The sequence below is a fragment of the Carassius carassius genome, chromosome 42 (assembly GCF_963082965.1).
Source record: "Carassius carassius chromosome 42, fCarCar2.1, whole genome shotgun sequence".
NCBI lineage: Eukaryota > Metazoa > Chordata > Actinopteri > Cypriniformes > Cyprinidae > Carassius > Carassius carassius.
Window position 1 is genome coordinate 6,226,799 of NC_081796.1, and position 16,039 is coordinate 6,242,837.

The 16,039-nt window shown below is 38.0% G+C and overlaps 1 protein-coding gene across 4 annotated transcripts in view; it reads right to left on the reverse strand.

The window, feature by feature from the left end:
- Positions 1-16,039, reverse strand: part of LOC132124167 (myosin-IIIa-like) — a 74,095-nt gene that overhangs the window by 2,788 nt on the left and 55,268 nt on the right. For 2 of the 4 annotated variants that reach the window (XM_059535049.1, XM_059535048.1), the window contains 11 exons: positions 13,461-13,502; positions 11,918-11,989; positions 11,659-11,739; positions 11,359-11,564; positions 10,801-10,912; positions 10,545-10,707; positions 8,685-8,808; positions 6,839-7,994; positions 6,366-6,510; positions 4,302-4,393; positions 4,170-4,210 (listed from right to left, as the gene is read on the reverse strand). In XM_059535049.1, coding sequence (XP_059391032.1) covers positions 4,170-4,210; positions 4,302-4,393; positions 6,366-6,510; positions 6,839-7,994; positions 8,685-8,808; positions 10,545-10,707; positions 10,801-10,912; positions 11,359-11,564; positions 11,659-11,739; positions 11,918-11,989; positions 13,461-13,502 — 2,234 coding nt within the window. The remainder of the gene's footprint in view (positions 1-4,169; positions 4,211-4,301; positions 4,394-6,365; positions 6,511-6,838; positions 7,995-8,684; positions 8,809-10,544; positions 10,708-10,800; positions 10,913-11,358; positions 11,565-11,658; positions 11,740-11,917; positions 11,990-13,460; positions 13,503-16,039) is intronic. The other 2 variants (XM_059535051.1, XM_059535050.1) reach the window with 1 other exon arrangement.

The following is a 16,039-nucleotide window of genomic DNA, read 5'->3' on the forward strand; positions in this document are numbered from 1 at the left end:
TCATTTCGTTCATTTTAGCTAAATTTAATGAAAATGTTATGTGTTACTTCCCCAACACATCTAGTACTTATGCAAACGTTGATCCCACTAAAAACAATACAAAACTAAAATGCTATAAGATACAGAAAAAAAAAATTCCTTCTTTACCTGGGTCTTCAGTCTGTGATTAGCTCACCTCACCTCTTATCTGACAAGAGTCCACGGGTTTAAGTCATTCCTTAATCACGTGACAGCCACATACGCAAAACTAACGCAGTCTTGAGTCGGAAAGAGAATTGATTAGTTCATCTCATGAGTCTTTCGGGTCTCGGGTCGAGTTTGACTCGTTCCTTAATCACATGACAGACCCATACGCAGAACTAATGCAGTCTTGAGCCGGAAAGAGAATTGATTAGTTCATCTCATGAGTCTTTCGGGTCTCGGGTCGAGTTTGACTCGTTCCTTAATCACGTGACAGACCCATACGCAAAACTAACGCAGTCTTGAGCCGGAAAGAGAATTGATTAGTTCATCTCATGAGTCTTTCGGGTCTCGGGTCGAGTTTGACTCGTTCCTTAATCACGTGACAGACCCATACGCAAAACTAACGCAGTCTTGAGCCGGAAAGAGAATTGATTAGTTCATCTCATGAGTCTTTCGGGTCTCGGGTCGAGTTTGACTCGTTCCTTAATCACGTGACAGCCACATACGCATAACTAACGCAGTCTTGAGCCGGAAAGAGAATTGATTAGTTCATCTCATGAGTCTTTCGGGTCTCGGGTCGAGTTTGACTCGTTCCTTAATCACATGACAGACCCATACGCAAAACTAACGCAGTCTTGAGCCGGAAAGAGAATTGATTAGTTCATCTCATGAGTCTTTCGGGTCTCGGGTCGAGTTTGACTCGTTCCTTAATCACATGACAGACCCATACGCAAAACTAACGCAGTCTTGAGCCGGAAAGAGAATTGATTAGTTCATCTCATGAGTCTTTCCGGTCTCGGGTCGAGTTTGACTCGTTCCTTAATCACGTGACAGACCCATACGCTATTTCTGACATTTCTGTCACTGTGTTTTTGTTACTGTTTGTTGAGGATCTGTGGTTTGTTATTATTTTATAAATAAATAAAACCCTGTTATAAATAAAATATTGATTAATTTGTCTTTTTGACTGTCTATCGGTAAATAAACACTAGGCTATATAATAATATAATAATTCAAGCTTACAATAAAAAGTATTTATACTAGTTTGTTCATTTTTACTCCAATTTTGAGTTTGCTAGTATAATAATTGCTTTTCCTAGGCAGACTTGACATATTGGTGTAATATATGTATAAGAAGATTGCTCAAAAAAGGACATAATGACATATACATTAAAAGCAAATAAAATTTTGAATTTGAATTATTAATGTTAGTTTAAAACATTAAGGTTATGATAACTTCAGCTTTAACAGTTTTAACCCAGCTCAGAGTGAGGAGGATACTTCAGATCCTGGTGCTACTGCCAGTGCAGGGGCCATGTTTTGGGAAGACTTTGACGAGAGGGTAGCAAGCTTGAGGCCTTCTGCTACCTCTTCTAAGACCTCAGATGCTATAAAGGTGCAGGCCTACCTTGCAGAGCCACTCTTACCCCACACATCAGACCCCCTGGCCTGGTGGAGGAGATGTTCACCAGTATACAAAAGCCTTTCTGAAGTCACAAAGACAAGACTTTGCATTGTGGCCACATCTGTGCCATCTGAAAGAATTTTTTCTAAAACTGGGCAGATTATCTCAGATAGAAGAAACAGACTCAGCCCATCCAAGGTCAGGGAGCTTGTTTTTTTTTAATGCAAACATGCCTTAAAGCAAGTCCTAAAAATATAGCCACAGTGTGTTATTTATTTTAAAGCTTATTTATTTTTATTTATTTAGAAAAAGACTAGCTTGTTGTGCAATATTTTTGTTGTTGTTGTGATTTTAAAGGTAATTTGTTATTGCTATAAGGCTCCGTAGCTTTAGTATCTCTTCATTTTCATTTATTTTTATTTAAATGGTTTAAAATTATTTGGGGAATAGTTATACTCTTTGATATAAAGTTTTTATTTTGGCACAAAAGTGTTATTTATTTTAAAATGTATTCATTTTAAATTATTATATATGAAAAAAGCAAAGCTTGTTGTGCAATATTTAGTTTTTCTTTTTTTTCTTTTTTTATATTGTACTTTTAAAGTTCATTTGTTAAGGTTATTAGACCCTGTGGCTTTATTATCTTTTAGTTTTATCTTTATTATACTTTTTTATTATTTTGATTTATTTTGGAATAGTTGTCCTCTTTGTTACAAAGCTTTAATGGCACAAAAATAAACAATAAACAACAATTCAAAAGTATGTACACAGTGTTTTTTAATGTTTATAAAGTGTCATATGTTACAAAAGTATGGTTTATACAGACAATCTGATTTAATAATTACTCTAGCCAATGTTGTCACATCACGGGACAAAAGAACGAACAACCCGAAGAACCGAAAGATTAACTAATCAATTCTCTCTCCGACTCAATACTGCATTCTTTTACTGTCTATGGTTTTAGACAGTAAGGCCCCGGTTAGCTCAGCTGGTTAGAGCGTGGTGCTAATAACGACAAGGTTGTGGGTTCGATCCCCGTACTGGCCAGCTGTTTTTATTGGGAAGTCGTGGCCTAATGGTTAGAGAGTCGGACTCCCAATCGAAAGGTTGTGGGTTCGAGTCCCGGGCCGGCAGGAATTGTGGGTGGGGGGAGTGCATGTACAGTTCTCTCTCCACCTTCAATACCACGACTTAGGTGCCCTTGAGCAAGGCATCGAACCCCCAACTGCTCCCCGGGCATAAATGGCTGCCCACTGCTCCGGGTGTGTGCTCACAGTGTGTGTGTGTGTGTTCACTGCTCTGTGTGTGTGCATTTCGGATGGGTTAAATGCAGAGCACAAATTCCGAGTATGGGTCACCATACTTGGCTGAATGTCACTTCACTATTTTTTTTTTTTTAGCGTACGGGGCTGTCACGTGATTAAGGAATGACTCGACCCGACCCGAAGACTCATGAGATGAACTAATCAATTCTCTTTCCGGCTCATATTGCATTGGTTTTAGCGTATGTGGCTGTCACGTGATTAAGGAACGAGTCAAAAACCCGATAGACCCGAACTATGAACTAATCAATTCTCTTTCCGGCTCATATTGCATTGGTTTTAGCGTATGTGGCTGTCACGTGATTAAGGAACGAGTCAAAAACCCGATAGACCCGAACTATGAACTAATCAATTCTCTTTCCGGCTCAGACTGCATTGGGTTAGCGTATGGGGCTGTCACGTGATTAAGGAACGAGTCAAAAACCCGATAGACCCGAACTATGAACTAATCAATTCTCTTTCCGGCTCAAGACTCCATTGACTGACAGGTGAATCCATAGACATGTATGGTGAATCACTACTACTAGAACAGAACCTATAGAATAATGCGCATGCGCGACTGAACGAATCACTCCCCGAGACGACTCGTTCTTCCCTAGTCACATTAAAGATTCGTTCAAAATGAACGAATCGTTCAAGAACGACACATCACTAGAATACAGAGAGGCTGCACGGCAGAGCCAGCCAAAGTAGCGCATTTTAAAATAAAATGTACTTTAATCAAACCACGGATCCGTGATTCGTCTCGCCACTAGTGTAGTAGCACTGATCACTTTGAGGGGGGGATAAATTTAATTAAAAATAAAAATAATTAAGCAGAGGCAGGGATACATTGACCAGAAAGGGCGAAATCCCACACATCCCCCACCGGCAAATCGCACCCTGTATATATATTATATATATATACAGGGTGCGATTTGCATTAAAATAATCATGTGACACTGAAGATTGGATTAATGATGATGAAAATTAAGCTTTGCCATCAAAATAATACATTACTTTTTAAAATATATTACAATAGAAAACAGTTATTTTAAGTTGTTATAATATTTTGGAATGGAGCATTGGCTAGCATATGAAAAATAAATAGAGTACGATTTCATTGCAAACCACATGCTGTTTTCAAATACTAGTGCGTCATATGCAGTATGTGGTACACTAGTAGTCCTTCCCAAACAGTTTTTGTCAATCTGTCTGCAAAGCTGCTACGAGAGAGGGCACATTGTTGTTTAGTATAACATTTCTGCTAATTGATTTACCTTTGTTTTCTTGACCTCCTTTTATTGTCCTGGACAGACCTCTGGAAAAGACCCGGCATTAGAAAGATCATTAAAACTGAAGCCCAGATAATCCTTAGATAAAGTGAGTGATATTGTGTGTTGCTGACTCACATGAATGAGTGTGTAGTATGTGGAGTCCTCTGGTGTGTTCAGGGTCTTTGGTTGTTGTGTGCGGCGAGATGTTCGTGACTGCATTGTGTCGGCTGTGGATCAGAAAAATAAAATGTGAAAAACAAAAGGAAAATCCAATCAACAAATAAATGGTGCATTGTGATATTTGACCTTGAATCCAATACTTTTAAACCTATTCAGGATTGTTCTTATGCAAAGAGAATATAAAAAATAGATTCCTGGTGGGGAGCCCCATTGAAGAATAGGATCAGCACACAACATACAACTGACCTTTGACCCCTTTGCTTTTATCAAACAAACCATAAGGCATGGTTTAACCCTTGGGGCTTGCTATTTGTAATTATCCACTAACAATCAATCAGAAATGCCCTACTAGTCAAAGCGTGTTCCTATACTAACACACACATGAAAACGTAAGAATGAGAATGAAGCTCTGTTCTAAACCCTAGCAGGGGCACAGCTATGGTTTCTGGGCCCCCAAAACAGCAAATCCCCTCAGTAGAAATTGCGTTCCGGGCCCATGGAATAATCCTAACCTCCCCAGCACTGAACCTCATACATTCCTGAATTGAAACGCTCAATGTGGCCTCACTTGAACTGCATAGTAAATACATTTATAATTTCTCTCATTCCTCTTCCTTTGTCCACCATCCACTCAAAAAAATATGAATTTAAGATATATGTATTTGCATATAAAGTTTCCATCCATATGGATTACAGTTTTAAAATAAAAAAACTAATAAACTTGATGAGATTAATATTTGTCAGTCAATATGTGGTAAAATGTATGTACTTTATGTAATCTATGTACAAAAAAAACCCTTAGTTTATTATTAACTCTTTGCAATTAAATCATAATTCATAAATAATATTTTCAGAATGCATTAAATCAAATTATTTTTTAATGAGGCTAAAATATGGATAAGCGAATACTTAAAATACATTAAATTTAGGCATAAATGTATTTAAATGCAGCACGAAATACAGCAACAAATAGCACCATTTTAATCCTGTGTCACGTGCACGTACTTATTATAGTATTTACAATAACTGGGTAATATTAATTAGGAACTAACCCTGAAGCTACCTCTAAAACTAACCTTAACCTTAAGTTATCTTATGTTACCAGTATTTTCTTAGTAAGTACACTTTAAATACAAGCATAAGAATACTTCCTCATCAAATATGATTTTTCTTAGTGATCAACACCAAAAGGTACACAAATGACCTTTGGTTTATTTGAATAATATCTGCTAACTCAAGCACTGTTTATCATGTAGAAAGTTTCAGTGTAAAGAAAATTAATCAATGTCCACCAGGACCAGTGGGTACGGCTGGAGAGTGTGTTATATTTATTGAAAGTGTCCCTTGAAAGGTCATCAGCAATTCTTGATTGCTCAGAGGTATAAAGCCAATTTGCAGCTCTTATATTAATGCTTTCTGTAATTGCTGGGGCACTTTTGCATGCAATGCGATTAGCATTTAAAGACCTTTCATGTACAGTACATGGAAATGTGACTGAAATTCAAAGGCCACTTCTATGTGGAAACAATAATAATGGCACAATAATAATTGTTTCCACACAGAAAAACTTTAATTTATTATGACTGTGGAGCTTCCAAAGACATTTTACAATGACAATAAATCATTAATAAACATGTGACAGATGACCATAGTATTTACGAAGCAAATATAATCCCTTTAGCAAGATTTTTGTAGAAGTTCAGCTTTCACAGATGAGATTAAGACTATTTGACGGAAGAAAACAGATCAGGAGGTCATTTCTGTTAACCCAGAATCCATAATCACTTCTGACATAATAATCTGGTTTCATTTAGACAGAATGTGAATATCAGGAATAATCGAATCTGCAAAAATTATCACCCCAAATGTTATAAGAAATATCAAATGAACAGCAGATTTGCTCAGCTGGGGGAAATTTTATGACACATCTTGTTGAGCCCAACTTGCATTAAGATCAGTCACTGTCGGAGAAAAGGAAACTTCAGATATGAATGGAAATAATTCATGAAGGCCTTTTACCTGGTGGCTGGTAACCGCCCATGTAGCCATTCATAGGTTTTCCTTTCACAAACATTCCATTTTCACTGGGGTTGAGCTGATGGGCAAGGATGATTTCATTTAACTTCTTCTGCAGTGATAAGTAATCTTCAGAGGCACTGGTTACCTGAGCAAATTACAAAGAAGCTCATCAACTGAATGTAAAAGCCTCAAAATTGACGAGGCAAATAATGTATATCTTAAATCACATTTTATATTATGCTACTCTTTGACAGATTAGTCCATTGAAAAATAAAAGGTCATCATTTACACTTCTTCATATCTATTCATAGATATTATTTTATCTACCAATACAATACCACTCTTTTTCATTTTTAGAAATTCTCAATTTAATTATTCATATCAATCTTGAATTGATAATCCAGGTGATTAAATGATGACAGATTTGTAATTTGAGGATAAACCTACATAAACACACACAAAAAAACAATAACCTGTTTGAAGAGTGACTCCACTTCCTCATCCTGTTTGTGTGATGTAGCTTTCAGGTTCTTTCTGTCTTTGTAACCTCTAAAATTGCTCTGGATTTTAATGGCTGCCTGCTCCTCATCATATTGGCCGTCCTCTGCCTGAGTGTTCTCCTCTTCTTCTACCCTCTTCCGTTCCAGCTGAACATTTGTGATGTCCAGAACTTTGTCATTCACCTGCTCCTCCACCTCTAGTGCCATTTCTTGTTCATTTCCTATGGCTCCTTCTCTCTCGGCTCTCAATCGCTTTCTCTCCTGGTGTCCTCTGAAATTGCTCTGTAAAACAGTTGCAGCATGTTCTTCATCTGGAGTTTGACTGAAATCTAGCTCTTGGTCTTGCTCAAATTCTAATGGAGGTGGTGGAAGTTCTTCAAGAGAAATGTCTAGTTCTGAAGTGTCTGGGTTAGCCATTTCTACATTTGTCTTTTTCTTGGGGATTTTGCCTTCCTCTTGGAGTCTTTTACGCTCTTTGTGGCCACGGAAGTTGCTCTGAAGAACCACAGCGGCTTTGGCTTCTTCATCTTCTCCTGGTGGTTGAGCTGGAGTCTCATCTTCCTGTTCCATGTCCTCAGTGAATTCCAGCAGTTCTTCTGGGGGTGGTGGATCTGGAATAGGAAACTCCTCATCAACTGGAGGACTCTCTGTCTCCTTCTTCCCTCTAACTGGCATCTTCCCCTCCCCTTGGAGTCTTTTACGTTCTTTATGACCTCTGAAGTTGCTCTGGATAACAGTGGCTGCCTTGGTTTCTTGTTCATTGTTCTCATCTTCTCCACTTGCAGCCTCTTCCTCAGCCTCCCTCCCTTCCTTTTCCATATTCTCCTGTACTACCTCTTGAACATAATCCAAATTTTCTCCCGAAGTGACTTCTTCATGGGTAGATGAAGAAATGGCCAGCTCATCCCCGGTCAAGGTCTTATTCCGTTCCTGATGCTCCTTGTATTTCTTCCTTTCTCTGTAACCTCGGTAGTTGCTCTGGAGTACCACAGCAGCCTTTTCATCAGCATCATCCGTTACTGCTTCATCTCCTTCCCGTGGAAGTTCCTCGGAAACTGGACCATCTGCTTCTGATGGGGTCTCCTCCACTTCTTCTGTCTTCTCAGCTTTTTCCTTTTGCATGGCTTCCCTGTGTAAAATAAATCAGTTTATACATCCATAGCACTATTGAATTCTTGATTCTACCTTGCTCTGAATGGTCATTTGCAGCATTAAGCAGTCTAAGATTCCAGTATATTCATCTATCTTCCAAACCACTTGTCAAATAAAGGGTTGCTGGGATGCTGGAGCCCATCCCAGGGAAACACCATGGATGGTAGGCTAGTCCACTACATGCAGACAGATAGACCTTCACATCTATGGACAAATTAGTGTCACCAATTCACCTATCCCGAACGTATTGGATGTATTCTCAGGGAAACCAGACCACTCTCAGGATGCAGGGCAGAAAGTGAAAGCTACACTAACTCAACCAGGACTTAAACCAATGACCTTCATGACCCTTCAAAGTTGTTCATGTCAATATACCAGTGTCCTGTTGCCTCTTGTATCACTTCACGCCTTCTCCCTTTTCATACCAACACAAGTTGGAATAGTTTTGCAAGTGACACTATCCTGCAAATTTGGTAAAATTGCCTTGCAGGACTTCAGTATTAATGTTATGGTCAGCATTTTGTTAGATAGCTAGAAGGAATCAGTAGGACAAAGCTTGATAAGAGATAATTTAACTGACAGACCTTTGATTAAAAATGATGTAGATTAGCTTAGAAATAAAATCCAAGTAAGAGGTTAATTCATCTAGAAGAAGAACGGGACTTACTTTTTCCTCTTGAAGCTTTTCCTCTCTTTGTGTCCCCTGTAATGGGCCTGGATTTTTGCAGCAGCTTTGTTCTTCTCCTCTTGTAACTCCTTGTATTTCTGCCTTGCTAGATATCCCCTGCACACTGTATGAAGAGATCATGATTTAGTGTAAGTCTTTGCCTTCAAAACTCACTTATTGCCAGGGGTGGTAAAAGTACTCAAAAGTAATACTCAAGTAAAAGTAGATGTATCTAAATAAAATATGTCTCCAGTAAAAGTAGAAAGTCCTCCATTCAAACATCACTTGAGTAAAAGTAAAAAATTAACCGATTTAAAACATACTTAAGTACCGGAAGTAAAAAGTAAATATTCAAATTAACTGTAAATATCATTAATTAAGCAGATCAGTTGTGGAGTTTGGGAGTGATATGCAGTGTTTTAATTGAACAAATGATGAGATTAGATACTTAAGAATTTATTACATTTACAATCAAAAGAGACAATGAAGCACCTTATCGCAGTATAGGTGTTGAACTTTCAATAGACATGATCCATAACATTATAGCTGCATCAAACAGAAGATGTGCAAGATACAAGGTAAGACTGTTTCGGAATATCAATGAGGAAGAACCACCTCTTTAAAATGTTAGTTCACCCAAAAATGAAAATTCTGTCATTCACATTTTAGGGGCTAAATATCACGTTATTGGTATTGTCGCTTCGACCCGCGGACATGAAAAACAACCACAGACTTGGCAACGCTGGTTGGCATATACTACTACACAGAGCCATAATTCACTGACAAACTACACAAAATCGATTTTTTTCTCAATTTTGAAACAATTTTTTGTTAGTCGCCGGTGGACTACGGCTCTGTGTAGTAACTGCCGCTCCACCTGAACCAGTGTTGCCAAGTCCGTGGTTGTTTTTCATGTCCGCGGGTCGAAGAAACCACAATCCCAATAACTTGATATTTAGCTCCTAAAATGTGATTTTTAGAAAGGCAACCCTTCCAACAAATGTATATTTTTAACCCCGGGAAGCCATTTTTTATCAGGTAACCTCTTGGAAACGCGCTTGGGCTAGTTTTGGACTAGTTTTGAGAAGCAACTGGTAAGGATTTGTTGTGAAAACCTGCCAACCCTGATCTGAACGCATGTGCTGGAGATATACTACTAATTACAGGAGCATCTTTACTAATGAGATGCGCATGAAAATCGTATTTGATGTTTTGCACAGCCCTACTGAAATTTCATTCACCCGTGGCAGGCAAAGAAGACATTTCAGCCGATAAGAATCTCCCTTGACTTCAGTGAATTCAAACATATCCTTGAGATATGGCCATGGGTGATCCCTGTCGGGAATCTCGGGATCATTGCGGGCAGCAAGCGCTGCACTATCACCTGTTTTAGCGGTCATCTTCCACCTCGAACTAACTGCTGCGTGAGCGTATGTTGGCAAAGAACTCGCGAAGTCGCGCATTCTTTTTTTTTTCAAAAGAAAACCACGTTTTTTATTGGTTTGTAAAATCAGTGTAATAAATACTTGGAGCGGGCATGGGGAAATTTATCGGAGTAAAAAGTAAACTTTGTCTTTAATATAGTAGTGGAGTAAGAGTGAAGGTAGATGCAAATAAAACATACTCAAGTAAAGTACAGATCCCAAAAAAATACTTAAGTAAAGTAGCAAAGAATTTTTACTTCGTTACTTACCACCACTGCTTAATGCAGTGTCCTCAATACTTTTGTGATTTTTTTGTCTTACCTGCTTGTAATAGTGTAATAACAGCTTCTAAATTTGCTTTGCTCATCAGAAGATTTTAGAGCTGGTTAAGCAGAGTATTCAGCTTTTTAACATCTAGTCAACAACATGAACTTACCTGACTGCAAAAGCACCACACTTTGTTTTCTCTTTTCAAGCATCAAACGGTATTGTCTGAATGCCAGCCAGCCTCGTACATGTGCTTGGACTAGAACAATCCGGTCTGTGGTCTGTCTCACCATCAGATTCAGTTGCTCTACATGATAGTACTTAAGAAAGACCTGAACACATAACCATCAGACTTATGAAGTTTGCTGAACAACAACAGCAGTTCAACATTAACAGCTGAACATTAACACCTTTCATTCACAAACCTTTGTTTTGCCCAGAACCCAGTTTTCTAGTTTGACCTTCTCCAAAATAGCAACACATGTCTCTGGATTCATTGGTGGCTCCTCATTGGCTCTAAATGCTAATATAGAGTACCTGAAATAGACCAATGGTTAGTAAAAGGCAACACTGAACATAACAACTGAGAAATTATAGACTAAGGAGGCAATCTTTTCCACCAGCAATGTGCTAGTGCTGGTATCTGAAGTGGTGGTCCATTCTATGCATTTCCACAGACAAACATGTAGGTTTTTGCTAGTTTTTGATGGCTGTTACATTGGATGTTAAAATAAGTTTTCAAAACTAAGACCAAAGATCATGATGAGCTATAATGGGTTCCATGATGGCTTTGTTTGTAGGTGGGGTTATGTAGACACATAATATCATTGTTCATTTCTCAAATAATTTGAAAAAAAAAAACAGGCCAGTTATGAGACAGGGCCCTTGGCAGAGTATTGGCTCCAGCACTAACATAGAAATCATTTAGGTGGAAAAGGGGTTCATGCACATGGATTTATAGTAATACGTAGTATCTGTTCAACCTCTCAATGAAGTTATCGAAGATAATGCGATGAGAGTAGCCCTGTCTGCGTATCTTAGCTGTCTCTAGAATACCAGTGTAGCGTAGTTGAATCAAAACCTTCTCCCTGTCGAACTTGTGGGCTTGACGATCATTGTTGGGTTTTATGCAACGTACAAAGTGAGGCTGGCCCGCCACCATCTTTGATAACAGATCCATTAGAGAATACTGCAAAGTATAGTTGAAAAAAAAGCAAGACTGTGAACATGAATGTGATGGTTTTTATTTGTTCTTTTCATTATTAGGTCTTCAAAAGACTTACTCTGAAGTAAGAGGCTACAGTCTGAGTCTTCATGTTGGTGGTCTCTCTGGGGTGATGTATGGTGTCTCCCGTGCTCTCCGCCTTTGCAAACACAAAATATTCAGCATGCTGAAAACTTGTGGTCATGAAAATTTACAGAAGGGATATTGGGGTCTTTTTTATAAACATAAAATTGTCTGTTTATAATAAATTTATGCATGTTGCTTCATGGAGAAAAGTTTTACGACAGAGCCAAAGGTCAGGGTAAACACACAATCACCGTTTGTACAGTGTCAACTGGCAAGGCAAGCATTGTTTTGTCATTGGTGGGAGTTAATTTCCGGGAGGAAGACTGAAAAAGAAATACATAAAGATTGTGATAAGACAGTAAGATTTGTTTAATACTATTTATTTTTAATTTGTAAAGGAATAATATAGATACAATTAATTGCAGGATTCATTAGCAAAGCAATCTAAAAAGCATTTATTTATGTGGAACTTTTGCCAGTCATCAATGGGGCCAAAATCCTTCTTTAAAAGTTATGAATATTTCACCAAGTTATATTATCAAGGTGTTTCAGCATTGAACACAAAGCAGAATCACACACTGACAGAGGTGCTTTTGTTTTATGTGGGCTAAAATGGATGGAATATTTCATCTTAAATGTTCTAAAGACAGTATGCTTAAATATGCAAAAAAAAAATGTATGCAGGTCTTCATCAAAGATGTATTTTTAATATGTTGAAAACCCTTATTCATTTCGGAGTGCAAACTGAATGTGAGCTCTAAGTAGCGTATGTGTTCTCTTAATAATTCCATTAGGGATAATGAACTAACTACAAAAAAAACTAAAAAAAAAAAAAAAAAAAAAACACACAGGGACACGCAATTCTAACGTGTACTATATTAACTAATCAAGCTGTAAATCAGTCAGTCTACACAAGCATTAGCCATTAGATATCCGGTAGGGTCATATGAGAAGATCTGGTCTTTCATTCTCACAGACATGGGTCATTTTCAGGAAATGGTGCCAAGCGTGTCTCTCTGTGATTACTGATGCAATTAACAGACCTTAGTTGCATTATTTGATAGATCTTACTGACTGAACTAAACAAAATTTTACTTGATAATTGTTTGATTTTCATAAAATAAGTCGTTAAAATATGTTTCAAAATATGCATATTTGGGTCTGCTGACATAAACCTTATACATTTCTTTTTGACCAGACTGTGAATTTGTCTTTTAGTATTTATCAGTATTTTATTGTTTATTGACTTCATTAAACATATTAATATCAATATGAATATATTTTACAGAATCACCCATAATGGTTTAGTTTGTTGTCATTTTTGTTATCTGTAATGTACATGAGGTGTTTTGTGTTACACTTTCTGTAATTTAGTTACTGTTTATTGCATTACTTTAGTGTCATGTGTGTTACCCTGATGGTGCTTTGTCTTTGTGCACAGGTAGAAAAAGATCTTTAAATAACAATAGCAAGTTACCACTTTTTTTATCAGTACATTTGAAGATAGAAAGCAGAATAGTCGAATTGTTGATTAGTTTGATAGGTAGATTAGTATAATAACATTACATCACTTATAATATAGTGAAATAATTAACATTATATCCCTATATTAGATCACAATATATGTTTAAAACCTGTAAAATATACAGGCACATAAATGCCGTCCTTTCTGAGAAAGACCCACATATAGACAAACAGACATTTAAAATGTGAGCACAGTGTTGACTCGCAAAAGCTGCCTATCCTCTATGTGCACATCTCTAATGTACAATACAAATACTACATGATCATTACCTCACTGAATGATACAGTACTGAACAACATAAGACCTTCCAACTTTAGACAGAAGACATTATAGGAAGGAGGAATGGATAAGTCATTGAGGGGTATGGAGTGTGGAGAGATGGAGAGATAAAACAGAGGTGGAAAGAAAATTAGTTCATTCAAAATAGTGAAACTACTGACACACCTATCAAAGAAAATAAAAAATCACTAACTTATGAATGCCTACATTTATATATCAACACTAAGCAACTTCAGCAACTTCTTGTTGATCATTTTATATGCAGTGAGGTAAGCCAATCATAACAGAAGTCATTTACATTTGGAAGTCTTAAATGTAAAGTAACATCAACAGAAAAAATCATAGCCACTAAGAGGACATGGTGATGGAAAAAAAAGAGTTGGGAGAAAAAATTATATTTCAATGAATTGCATTCTCTTGCCAAAGTATTGTGTGTCCCTGAGAAATTGTTTGCTCCAAGACATTTGCATTCTCTCCTAAAACTATTGCGTTCTCTCAAGAAACTTTGCATTTGGTCCAAAACACTTGCAATCTCTTCTAAAACTATTGCGTTTCAACAATAAATTTTGCGCTCGCTCACAAAACATTTTCATTCTGTCGAGAAACTTCGTATTCACTCCAAAACCTATGCATTATCTTCTAAAACTATTGTGTTCCTAAGAGATACAGTATGCTATGTTTACTGACATAACCTCAGTTCTCTGAGATAAGGGAAAGAGCACTGTGTAGCATGCTCCTGGAAACTCCTGGTGAAACTCCTCTGAATACCGAAGCCTGATTTGTTCACATTTGTGTAGCTGCACAAACAAATGGCACTTCAGCCCACCAAAAGGGGTGGGGCAAACTATTATATAAGTCGGCTCTGAGCACCATTTCATCAGAATCTCTCAACTGATAGAGACAGTCATCCATTCCCATGCAGCCGCATAGAATGGCAGCTTATCCAACACTCTTTCCCTTATCTCAGGGAACCGAGGTTACTTTAGTAACCAGTAGGGACATCCAAGTTATAATACCTGGTGAAGGTAGACAGTGAAGACTACCTGGCAGCCACACAAATATCACTAATAGAAATGCTGCTGGATCAAGCCCAGGAGGAGGCCATTCCCCTAGTGGAAGAGGATGGGTCATGATGTGACGCACACCAGTCAGAAAAGACTCACAATTTCAGGGCATAGAGGCATCTTGTAGATGGGACTCTAGCCTCCAGAATGGGTTTAGTCACCCTTAATGGAAGCTGTAAAGATGCCTATTAAGGGGGCAAATGTGAAGGCTGCCAATAGTATCTGGATCATCTAGGGGAACCACGTCTAATTCCTCCAGAGTGAGGCCACCAGGAGGGCCGAGCCCCTGACTTCCCTGACCTGTCTGATGACCTGAGGGAGCAATCAGAAGGAAAGCATACAAGTGAGAGTTGAGCCATTCGTGGGTCAGATCATTCTACTCCTTCAAGAAATATGTTGGGCAGTGAAAGTTTTCTTCTGAGGGAAAGAGGTCTACCTCTGCCTGCCTAAAGGCAGACCAAATAGTTTGAACCACTTGGGAATGTAGTCTCCATCCTCCTGGAGCTTCATTGTCCAAGGAAAGCATGTCCACTCCCTGGTTCAGTCTGGCCGGCACGTGAACTTTCCTCAGTGAGAGTGGATTGCGCTGTGCCCATAGGATCTCTAGGCAGTTGATGTGTAGGCATTGCACGCATTCTTGTTTACCGTGGTAACAAGTAAACGCTGCTATGTATGGAAGTCTAAGTGGTGTCTGCAGAATAGCATAGGTTTCATAGACAATTGGTAAAGTTTTAGGGGAACAAACCTGACATGTTGAAAAGAAATGGTATTAATCCTTACAGGGGCAATGACACTTTTCTTTCTAGAAATATGGTACATAGTCTTAGAGTTGGTACTTAACTAGCTGGGCTCAAGGCCAGAAAGCAGACAGACTGGCTAAGCCGACCGTCTGCTAGCTGCCTCATGTCACCTAGATATCATACTAAATACACTGTGTCTGTTCCTCCGAAAAAAAAAAAAAAACTTTTATGACATGAAGAAGATTAAGGTAAACATTCTGACATCATGGTATAACAAGCATACTCATGATCTAAAGAGAGCAGTCTGGAAAATGGAGGGCAGATGGAAGAAAACAAAATAAAGGTATTTTGTATTGCATGGAAGGAAAGTACTTCCTCCTGCTAGATCTGCTTACTTTTCATCTCTTTAAGCAAAAAACAAATATAACCCCCAGTATTTATTCAGTACAGTGGCTAACTTAATGAAAAATAAAGCATCAAAAGGCTCTAACATTTCCCAGCAGCATAGCGGTAATTACTTTTTTACTCTTTACTTCCAAGATCTATACTATATGAGATAAAAATATAACTTTGCAGCTATCAGTTACAGTATCGCATCAGATGACGTATCAACTATATGCACTATAATATAGGTCATATGAGGAAAAATTCCACTAATTCTCTGCTATAGGAGAGGAAGAACTGTATAAAGTTGTTAAATCTTCTAACCAACAACATCTTTTTTAATGTAGACCCGATACCATTTAAGCTGCTAAAAGAGTTGTT